Raw genomic sequence first — 12,361 nt, forward strand, 5'->3', positions numbered from 1 at the left:
GTAGTGATATTGTGTTTGATTTCCTTTATTTTTATATACTTATTATGATATTGTGATTTTATATATATTTATTAAGATTTAGTAATTAATATAAAGTGTTGATGTTATATTTATTTATTTTATAATTTCGACTATTCTCTAACGATGGTAATATTTTAATTTGAGTATTTGGAAAAATAAGTATTATTATAGCGATTATTTGAATATGAGAGGTTTGGTTATTAATGTATTTTAAAAGATTAATTATTTTTATTTATAAATTATTAGTTTTGAAATATTAATAATGATTTATTAATGAAATTGTGTTTTAAAAATAAATACAATAAAACTAGTAAAACCTAAAAGGAGATCAATGGGTTTGACCCATTTGTGAACCCTAATTGTTAATAAAATAAAATAAAACAAACAAAGGAAGGGAGTTGGACGGCGGCCGTAAAACCAAAGAGAAACACAACAACAATCTATAGTTTGACACCGATGATCGAAAATTGTTCCAGAAAAGTTTCTCCGTTCTTGTCCAAATTTCAGTATGTCGTTTTATTCATTTAGGTAGTCAAATAAACATACTTCCTCAGATTTTTTTAACAACCTCAATTTCTCTCTAAAATACCCGACTTCTCTGTTTGTAGAATTCATTATTTTGCACCGTTCTTCTTCACCGTAAGTCCGATTTGAGTGAAACCAACGCCAAAACGATCGTGTGAAAAGTGGTTATATTATCCGCTCATTATATTTTTGATTTATGGTAAGTTTACTTGACCGACTTTGGAAAATTAATTTTTAGAGTGTCTTCTCATAATCTATTTTTGACGTTTACCTATAAATTGTCGAGTTAAATCGATTGAAGGACAAAGAGTCAAAGGACAAAGGTTGTTTGCTCATGGAATCATATTCGTGCGTGAAAGCGTCAAAATAAGGTAAGGGGTGAGAGAGTGTTTGAATTCATGAGTGTAATATATTGTGAGATGAATGGAAAAACCATATTTCCAAACGATTCATCCGGGGATCGCTACGTATGGCAGTAGCCCCTTGAGGGATAAATTAATTAATGTGAAAATATGGAAATTGTGAGATTAAAATATAGAATAGAAATATTTGTTGGGTGTTGATTGATTTAGTTTATTAGAATGTGTGATATTGATATTATTGTGATATTGTGTGTCGAATTAAATTTATATATGTGTGATTAGATGAGTTTATGTGATGTGATAACAAAAGATGGGTGTGTTGTGATAATTTTATGTAATGAGATTGCACTATGGAGTAAAGAAGTTAAAGTGTTTCTTTTGATTTTTGAGAAACGTGATATCCTAAATTAAAAATTAAAGTTTTTATTTTCTTGGAAACATATTTTTATTTATCCACTGCAAATTTTATAGAAATATGATATAAATTATTATATATATTATTTTGAGATTTAGGGTGTCACACGATTCAGTTGAAATAGAGAGACCAAAATTATAATTAAAATAAAGTCAGGATTCATTGTAAAAAAATTCTACAAACTAAGGAACTCACCAAAGACTCCTAATTATGTTTGAGTCTACACGAATTTCACAAATCTACCAAAAAACGATTTTAGGAACGAGTCAATTTATTTTAGGGAAGTAAACTTATATACTCCGATCAAGTCTACAAATTCACTCACGAGTCTCACAACCATAGTTATTATTAGGCTTAATTGCAGTTTTGGTCCCCCTATTTTAGCTGAATCGCAAAAGTAGTCCCCTCATTTTGTTTCTCCTCAGTTCTGGTCCCCAAATAGAATTTTGGTCAAAAACTTAATGAAATTTCATTTTTTTAAGTCGTACTACACCATTTATAATCATAGATTTCAGGTGCAATTGTTGCAAATGGGATTTTGAGGCATGATGTGACTTAAATAAATGCAAAAAAAAAATGAAATTTCATCAAGTTTTAGACCAAAATTTTGTTTGAGGTAGGGGTGGGCAAAGTTCAGTTCTGCACTAGAACCATTTGAAAATTGAACCGAACTGTTTTTCAGTTTGGAAAAACCGAACTGAACCGGTTTTCAGTTCAAAGAACCGAACCGAACCGGTTTATAAAAGTGGTGCACCGGTTTATTATTTTGAACCAAACCGAACTGGTTTAACTTAATTTTTTTGTTCATATAGGCCAAAATTTTCATAATTACCCCTAATTACGACTAAAAAAAATTCGGTTCAAGTTTTTTGAAATAAAAACCGGTTCGATTTGGTTTTTTTAAACAAAAAACCGGTTCGGTTCGGTTTTTTGAATTGAAAAACCGGTTCGGTTCAATTCTGGTTTTACAAAATCAGTTCGAAAACAGTTCGGTTCTTAAACCAGTTCAGTTCAAAACCAGTTCGGTTCGGTTCGGTTAGGCAGTTTGGTTCAGTTTTTGGTTTTTTTGAACACCCCTAACACTTAGAAGGTAAACGAGTCTTTCAGTAAGAATGTAAAGTACAAAATGGGGACCAAAACTACAATTAAGCCTTATTATTATTAAATGTGGTTTCCAGCACATGGATTGAAGTAGACGTATTTAAATTTAAATCTATGGACCACAAAGCTTGTCCTATCCCAAGCAATGGATAAGACATAGCTTCTTACGTACTACGTAGTGCGGCCTTTATATGGCCTTCTCCTCACCAATAAACAAAACCATCTATTTATATCTCAATAAAATAATTTTTGTTTGATAGGAAATTTGAATTAAATATTGATGCGGCATAAATCAATACCATGTTTTAAGGAGTTCTAAAAAACAACTTGTCTCTAAATGATTGGTTTGCCTTGTAACAAGCTTAAAGGGAAAAACTAAAATACTATGTATAGTTAGTTATACTAGTTATAAGTATTGCAAATTGTACATGGATTTGATACAAAATGTAATCCTATCGATACATGTATCAATTTTTGACACGAATATCATTTTAAAAGTCCGATTCACCAAGATTCATTAATGAATCATTATCTAAACTTAGTGTGATCAACTTTTTTTTTTTTGTTATAGATTGCTTTTTTTTTAGGTCATTTAACTTTTAAATTAAATTTTAAATTAATTTAAAATTTGTATATTGACATCTCGATTTATAGACAATATTTTTTTGTAGTCTTTTATCTTAATTTTAAATAACAATTCAAATTTAATTTTTTTTTTCTTTATTTAATTTTAAGTAAGGATTTGATCATTTATCTCTTAAAATGTAAACAATGTTACTCTTTTTTTTACGGAAATTCAAAAAATTCATTAAAATATTCAAACAAAAACTATTAAATTAACTATCATCTTCAATATAATCCAAATTTTTATCAAACTTATAACTCAAATCTTCAAATAAACTCATATTTTTATCTCCAACAACATCAAATTCATCAAATAAAGATGAAGATATGAGTTTATTTGAATATTTGAGTTGTGAATTTGATAAATATAAGAATTTTCTTGAAATTGGTAATGAAATTAATGAGTTTTTTTTTTAAAAAATTTTGATGAATTTTATGAATTTATGAAAAAGAATGATAACATTGTTGAAATTTTAAAACATAAATAATCAAATCATTACTTAAAATTAAATAAATAACCAAATCAAATCATTACTTAAAATTAAATAAATAACCAAATCAAAAAGAAGAAAAAAATAGATTGATTTACCGATCTGAATTCAAAATCTTCTTCTTAAAACTCTTTTAATACTCCTTAGCTCACCAACCAAACTACTTATTATGGATCTATCATCCAATCATTTAATGTTATGTTTAATATTTAATTTGAACTAATTTTACTTTTAAAAAGCACATACTCCAACAAGAACACCCAACACGTTCAACATGACACACGTCAACACTGCTATTTTAAAAAAAAATATAAGACACTGACATATATATAATTATCTATTATTATAACTAAATAAAATATGAGCATTATCTATAAAAGATTTAAATTGAGCAATTTATTTCACTAGTTTTAAACAAAATATTATAGTTTTTCACCATCATTTATCATTTTACTATAGCGAAAAGTTAAGAATAGTGTAGTCAAATTTAAGTTTTACTGATCATCTCTACTTTGACACATCTTATCCTCCTACAAGAGTATCTAAGTTGTATTGAAGCAAAGAAGAAAAAAAAAGATTTGTTTGAACACTTGTCTGAGTAGTTCGATAAGTGTTGTACGAATGTCGGACACCGTTGTACGAATGTCGGACACCGATACATGTCGCATACCAAAACAAGACTCAAGAGTAACAAATTATTTAACTTTGAAAAATAGATTATACGATTCACGATTTGAATCTCAATTACATAACCATAATACAACATCTATTTCACACATGCTAAAATGAAGAGTGATAATTATACATCTCATCATCAATTCTCAATCTGAATCAGAAATTCAAAATACTAAACATATTCTATACAAAGATATATGCACTGTTTCTAAAGTTGAAATTGAAAATAGTATTCTTCAGAATAAGAGAAGACACAAAACTAAGCAGCAAAGTAGGAAAAAACAGATTCTGCTGAGTGATTTATCAACCTGCATTAAATGTCTCCTCATCCTTGAATTATTGCTCCCTTGAAAATTATATGAATTAGGATATGTATACATATTTTCCACCTGATTGCCAAACACCCTTGCATATATCATCTCACCAAAAATTCCATATGTATTGTCTAGTGCCGAACCACTCGTGCTAAACATCCGCGAGGGATCGCTAGGAATCGAGTTGAATTGTTGAGGATGACGATAACTTTGATAACTAGATTGAGAAACAGTTGTAGCATTGTATGATCTCGGACCCGAAGGCCTTTGAGGCACGACAATCCCTACTTGGTTCACCTTCTCTTCGGAAGTTGTCTTAGTTTGGCCGCGGCCATATAATGGAACTAAGGAGGATTGAGAGAGTTCTGATTTGCAGACCGGACATTGCGGCTTCTGCTGTTCTTCGTATTCCGAATAGACACTGGTTTTTAAATGAAGCCATTTGTAAATGCAAGGCCAACAGTAAAGATGGCCACAAAATGTGACAACCGGATCCTGCACACAATCCAGGCAGATGTTGCAATCAAATCCACCAGATGCATTTCTATCAGAATCTGTCATGCCATCTTTGGAAGGTTTCCAATTTTTTAAAGATGGTTGGTCTTCAAAAGACGCGGTATCATCGATGTATCCATCTAAGGCCATTTTTTGTGTTGCAGAATGTTTTTATAGGTACCTGAAATGAACAAGCACACAATGTATTAATTATGAGTGTTTGACCAATGATTATATGACAGAACATTATAGCGTCGTTTGATCACTGACTACAGATTAGTTCATTTTTTTATGATCAAAGTTTTGTGAATATGAACGGTTTGGATCATATAAAGCACTATAGATATTCATAAGGAGAAAAAAAATCCTCAAAACTAAAACTTGTTTTGAAAAATGTCAACCTCTATAGTACAATGGTAGTTTCATTACGGTTGAGAAAGAAGGTTTGGCAGAGAAATTTAAGTCGGTCCATGTCCTGGACCAACTTTGTCTCGAGTTCGAACCTTGTGGATATCAAATATACAACATCTAATTCATGGCATTAATTGATGTGGGTCAAGACAAACACAGATCTCAAACAAACTAGGACAGTTATTTTATGGTTACTTGATTAGCCATATTTATTACAACTATCTATAAAGTACAGTTTATAATTTGAAAAAATCTAAAGTCTTGAGATCAATCCAAAATATTTACATGATAATAGAATATTAAAATACAAAGTACAAACATGTATAAAATGTTGTGACCATACAAGTTTTTCTTGAAATTGAAAGATAAACTAAAAGATTCTTTGTATAATTATTTTAAGATAGATAAGCATAGCTTAGGGTGGTGACAAAGGTGGGGCCAGAATTTGCCTAAGGTGATAAGTTCAAGTTGTGATAACCACTCATTCACACATCAGGAATAATTAATTTTTCCATAAAAAACTTAATTGGAAAGAGATACAAGCATATTTCAATTATAATAAAAAAAAAAAAAAAAGTATATCATAAAGTAAACCCAACACAAACATTTTACGAAAATAAGGATCCAACTCTCAAGCAATTAAACATTAAATTAATATTTTTGAAAACCCTTCAGAAACTCTAAGGGTAGGGTCGACACAACAAATTAAAGTTTAAAACAAAATCTAAAATTAAACTCTTTAGATATGATGACCACAATAAAAGTAAGGATCTTTAAAATCTAATTAGTTTTTACTAAATGCAAAATTTGTGTGTCAAATTTATATTATAAGACTTAAGAAAATAATTAAAAAATTAATACTATTAATTAAATCAAAAAATAAGTTTATGTTAGGCCTTATATGGCTGCCTTACTCTTTGGGCCCTGTCTAGGGGCACTCCTTAAGAGAAAGTAATAGTTCGGCTACAATATTATTTTCCAATGACTAGCATTGAAGAGTCTTTGCAAATATTATTTTTTTAATTTTTTATTTTTCCAAAAGTAGTTAGATCCAACTTTATAGTTTAATTTTAATTTCTCTATTTAAAAAAAAAACGTGTTTCATTAAAGAATAAAAGAGTCTATGACTCTAGAAACATTTATATATACGCTTATAGTCAATAATTGCAATACAAGTTGATATTATAGTTATAAACATTAAATATGTTAGTTGCTGAATCAATGTCATCTTTATTTGACAAATTTTTATATTTGATAAATTAAAAGAGAATTATTTGTGAGAATTCTAGGCTTATAGTTGTTTAACTGAATCACAAAAATCAAACTCTTTTCAAGGAAGAAGTTTTTTTTTACTCTATTTTCAAGGAAGAAGTTAAATAATCTAGCCAATGCATTTTACATATCCGAAAGCAATTTCTGATATCTAGCACCATCATTAACAAAATCAATTTTAAATCATATAAATTAAATCTGCTTCTAAATCCATGATTAGAGGAAAGGAGATTTTTTTATAAAAGAAAATTAAGGTCTCGAGAGGAAAGAGGATTCAATCATTAATGGACGTTGGAACAAAAATTTATCCAAGTCCCCCTTCTGTTTGTTGAATATTGAGACCATAATTTCACAAGAAACACAATATTTAAGCATGAAATTCAATTTGTAAATTAATTTTTTTTACTAATTACTGCTTAAAAAAATCCTATTTAAGATTTTAGAGAGAAACAAACGTGGTGAAAATATTTTCACTTTACTTTGATTAGGAAAAAAATAATCTTTAAACCATCACACCATAACATAACTTTTTTTGACTCAGCATAACAAACCCAAACAAAAGACAACACGGTTAAATAAATTGCCAGAAACATTGAAAAGGAAAAACAAAAGAAGGATCAAAATTTTCCATGACTATGCACATAAACCCCATCAGTAATTAAATTAACATACACATGGTAGTGAGAAACAAAAGTATTTATATTCTATTGAAAATTTGAGGAATGAAAATCAGGATCTCAAAACAAAGCTTATAACAGTAATTTCCTTGCGGAAAGTCAAAGGACCCATTAATGAAGGAACAAAAAAGAAACAATTTTTAGAGAAAATTTTAATACCCAGATGAAGAAAAGAAGCTAAGAACAAAAAATAAAAGCAATTGAAAGAAAAAAAACAAACCCATTAGAGAGAGAGGTATTTGAACACTTACAATAAGATACGAGTGAGTGAAAGATGAAAGTTTATGAAGTTTGAAGATTGAAGATTGAAGATTGAAGGATGGATTAAAAGTGAAAGGGTTTTGAGAATGTTATAATGGAAAGTTTGGTTGAAGAGACGACAGAATGGAATGGAAGAGAAGGAAAGTTGCGTTAAGTATGAAGGAGGGAAACAATCAAAGACCGCATACAATAGGATTTTATTTTATAATAATACAAAATCTTTTTATTTAAATAATGATAATAATGATAATAAATAAAAAACCACGCGTACGAACACGTAAAACAGTAAAGTACTCGTACCGGTTACATACTTTGTATACGATATTTGTCCAGTATTCTTATTTTTTTCATTATTATGTAGTAAGTAAAATTTATGGTTGAAATTTCTTTTATATTCTGTTTCTATTTAAAATTTTCTATTATATTTTTTTTTATTACATTTAGGATTGTGATCTTCTATTGTGATTTATTTATTTTTATAATAAATTATTAATCATTAATTTAATAAATAATTAATCATTAGTTTAATAAATAAAAATATAAAAATAATTAATAAAATTAAATAAAATACTAGAAAAAAGAAATATTAAAAGTAATGTGGTTGAGTTGATGTATCAATATAAATAATATACTATATAATTTTAACAATTTTCTCCTATTCTACGGTATATTGTGGGGTAACTTAATAACTTCATTCTTAATAACTTCCTCCTATTTTTTCTCCTATTCTAATAAATAAGAAACTAAGTTATATTAATAAAATCAACAAAAATATATAATTTTTTTAAATTAATGTATTTTATTTTATTTTGTAAATATAATTTAGTTTATTATTATTATTTTCATCATTTTTTATTTATTAAATTACGAGAAAAAATAGGAGGGGTTGTTAATAAAATAGAATAGAGTTGTTAATTGCTCCAACTTAAGAGGAAGTTGTTAAAATAATTTAAATAAAATGAAATTGTTAATTGCTCCAATTTAAGATAGAGTTGTTAAAATAATATAACCTTTTATTTGTTTTGACATATTTATCCAACTGCATTAACTTTTTTTTTAATTAGATGTACTTTGTTTGATTTTATAAATATAATTTAGTTTTTTTAATTATTTTTATAATTTTTTATTTATTAAATTAATAATTAATTGTTTGTTATAAAAATAAAATAAATAGCAATAGCTGGTCTGCGACCTCTGATCTGAGAAAAAAATATATATCTTTCACGTGATCGTGTATTCCCTTGCAATTTCCTAAAAAAACATATGACATTTTTGGTATACAAATTTCAACGAATATATAAAATTTTGAATTGAAAGAAGATATAAAAATAAAATATCTCAAATTGATACCTTTATATTACATAATAATATAATATTATTTAAGTTTCTTTAATTGTTGTAATCAAGCATAATTTTTTATTTTTTAAATTTTTAATAAAAAAAAACTAAATTATATTAATAAAATCAACAAAAACATATATTTTTTTTTAAATTAATGTATTTTATTTAATTTTGGAAATATAATTTAGTTTATTATTATTATTTTTATCATTTTTTATTTATTAAATCACGAGAAAAAATAGGAGAGAGTTGTTAATAAAATAGAATGGAGTTGTTAATTGCTTCAACTTAAGAGGAAGTTGTTAAAATAATTTAAACAAAATGAAGTTGTTAATTGCTCCAATCTAAGAGAGTTGTTAAAATAATATAATATTTTGTTTATTTTGACATATCTATTCAACGGTATTAACTTTTTTTTCATTAGATATATTTTGTTTGATTTTATGAATATAATTTAATTTTTTTAATTATTTTTATAATTTTTTATTTATTAAATTAATAATTAATTATTTATTATAAAAATAAAATAAATGGCAATAGATGGTCGCATCTACATGATGCGACCTCTAATTAGAGAAAAAATATATATCATTAACGTAGTTGTATTCTCGTCTCGCAATCCCCTAGATATGATATTTTGGTATACGAATTTCAACGAATATATATAGAAAATTTTGAATTGAAAGAAGATATAAAAATAAAATATCTGAAATTGATACCTTTATATTATATAATAATATAATATTATTTAAGTTTCTTTAATTGTTGTAATCAACCATAATTTTTATTTTTTCAATTTTTATTGTGATGTTTTTGTTGTTAGTGAAAGTATTTAGCTCTTTTATACTAAATCACAAAATTTATTGTATTAAATATTGTATTTGTATTTAGGAGTGTATAAATAATGAATTAAGTCAGGTTTGATATTTACTTACTCAGTCTCTATATTTATTAGGTCAATTTTTAGATTTTAATTCGATCAAATTCAATAAATTGTAAGTTCAATAAAGACGAAATTAGTTAGTTCTACGACCAATCATCAAATAATAACTTAAACATTTTTTTTAAAATTATTATAAAGCAACTTATAGCAAGTCACGTCTAATTTCAATTCGTCAATTTTTTCAATAATAGTATCTCATATCATTGTTTTACAAATTTAAAATTATTAAATTAATGATCTGATCAATAATTTTTTTTAAATACTTAATCAACATTAACATAAAATAATTATTTATCATTAAAGTAATTTTGATTGAAATGGAAAAATTAAAAAAAATAAAAATAAATCTTATCTAGAGCATTTTTCTATTTTATTTATGTTTTGTCCTTTTTTTTCTTTCTTTCTAGGACCAAATCAAACATAAATCATTACTATATAAGAAGACGAGTTTGTGGGACAAGCGGAATCTTATACCCCTACTTATACCGGTGCAACGTATATAGAAATCCCATATTTAACGGCCTCAAGTCCTCTCAATATTTTAGGTTGATTTCATTTAGTCTTTTCCTTTCATAGTGACATTCAATTCAATTATTAAAAGAACATATATAAGGATAATATTAAAAATTTATTAAATACTTCGTCAAATTATTAAATACAGATGTTTGTTTCTTTCAATAAATAAAGATATTTGTTAGAAATAGTTTAAACGTTTGTTGGAATTTTTATTTTTAAATTCGGAACAAGACATGAAACTTAATAAAATCAATATTTGTCAATTAAATTAAAATTTAAAGAATAAAAAGAAACTTTAATACATATATATCCTATAAAATAATTATTATTTAAGTTTAGTTTATAGAAAATTTTCTCTTATTTCTTCAATGTTTTTAGAATTAGCCATAGATTTTTTTTTCCGCTTTCTAAATATAAAAAATCATGTTTAATTGTAGCTCTAGTCTCCTTATTTTCACCAATTTATGAAATTAGTTTTTTTATTTTAAAAATTCAACAGTTTTAATCTCTCATTATATTTTTTTTAACTAAAAAAATAAAAATTTGATAAATTTTAAATGACATGATATATATACGATAATATGAAATGATTAACAATCATAAAATTACAAAAACAATTGCCTAAAAACTTCATTTTTAATTTCACATATAATTCATGTTTATATTAAATTAATGATATATAAATAATAAATTTATCTAGATGATTTTATATCATAATATTGTATGTCACGTCATTTAAAATATGTCATATTATCATTTTTTGGTTAAAAATTAATCTAAAGAAGAAACTAAAATTGTCAAATTTTAAAATATGATATCAATTTTGTGAGTTGGTGAAAATAAAAAATCAAAACTACAATTAAACTCAAAAATACAAATCAAATAGTTAAATTCAAATTATTAATAAGTTTTAATTAATATTTTAACAAAAAAAAAAACAATTAATGTTGCATCCATCGAAAGTACTCTGAATAAAAGAATGTTTGATCATACTTTACTTAAATATTTAATGTATTCTATAATTAATAGTTATTTTAAATTACTTAATTAAAAACAAATAATAAAGCTCTACCTTGTTGGCACTGAACCAATTAAAAAATTTAGAAAAAAATTACGCTTTAAATTTTTTTATCTTAATATTTATGTGAAATATTGATATGTCATTAAAAATGATAATTGGTAATATCAATAGAAACTTTATTTTAATGTTGAGGAAAAATGAAGAGGATGGGTAAGAAGTCGAAAAAATGTTGAATTTTTTTTTTTGGGTGTCGCGGCCTAAAATTTCGAGTTTTCCTCGAATTCAATGGAGTCGCCACCAAAATTTATTTTAAAATAGGGAAAATATTGGAAAACCCTTAAAAATGTAAAAATGGTCTTTGAAACCAGATTTTGAGTTCGGGAGTCGATTATGCGTAGGGAAGGTATTAGCCCCCTACGACATCCGTTAAAATACGGTTACCTTTAATTAATTGTGTAAAATTATATCAACTTAAATATATTTATTTTTTTTATTATTAAATATGAATATAAATTGTTTTTTATAAATGTGATTTTTTTGAGATAAAAGTGTGTTAAAAAAGAGTGGAAAAAAAAGAAAGTTTTTATTAGTGTGCTTGACAAGAGTGTGATCTTGCTCCTACGTATCTCCCGGTGCGATGGAGAAATCAAAGCTACGTAGTTCTTGGTATGTGAATGCGTTGATTGATTTTAAATAAATTGTAGTTTTGTTATAAAAAATGCTAAATTTGACGAACTTAAAGAAGACTTGTTTGATTTGAATAATTATTTTAAAATGTGAGTTTTAAAACGATCGAGTTGTACAACTCGTGTCTCAAAACTCAAGGAGTAAAAAGATGTCACATCTAATTTAACTCTCTTTAAAACATTTTATTATTCTTTTATAAAATAGAGTTT

At 25.9% G+C, this 12,361-nt stretch overlaps 1 protein-coding gene across 2 annotated transcripts; it reads right to left on the reverse strand.

Annotated features, from left to right (window-relative positions):
- Positions 1 to 4,234: 4,234 nt before the first annotated feature.
- LOC101505584 (E3 ubiquitin-protein ligase RMA1H1-like) lies at positions 4,235 to 7,825 on the reverse strand. 2 transcript variants are annotated; one of them, XM_004506491.4, is made up of 2 exons: positions 7,635 to 7,825; positions 4,235 to 5,204 (listed from the first exon to the last, which is right to left on the reverse strand). In XM_004506491.4, exon 2 carries the CDS (start codon positions 5,171 to 5,173, stop codon positions 4,451 to 4,453), a length of 723 nt encoding a protein of 240 aa, XP_004506548.1. In that variant the 5' UTR covers positions 5,174 to 5,204; positions 7,635 to 7,825; the 3' UTR covers positions 4,235 to 4,450. The 2 variants fall into 2 exon arrangements, with proteins under 2 accessions (XP_004506548.1, XP_004506547.1); XM_004506490.4 differs by lacking the exon at positions 7,635 to 7,825 and adding an exon at positions 5,425 to 7,595.
- Positions 7,826 to 12,361: the final 4,536 nt, after the last annotated feature.

This window comes from Cicer arietinum, chromosome 6 (assembly GCF_000331145.2).
Source record: "Cicer arietinum cultivar CDC Frontier isolate Library 1 chromosome 6, Cicar.CDCFrontier_v2.0, whole genome shotgun sequence".
Taxonomy (NCBI): domain Eukaryota; kingdom Viridiplantae; phylum Streptophyta; class Magnoliopsida; order Fabales; family Fabaceae; genus Cicer; species Cicer arietinum.

Coding starts and splice junctions, on each gene's coding strand:
- LOC101505584 (XM_004506491.4), bottom strand. CDS start 5,173: ATGGCCTTAGATGGATACATCGATGATACCGCGTCTTTTGAAGACCAA.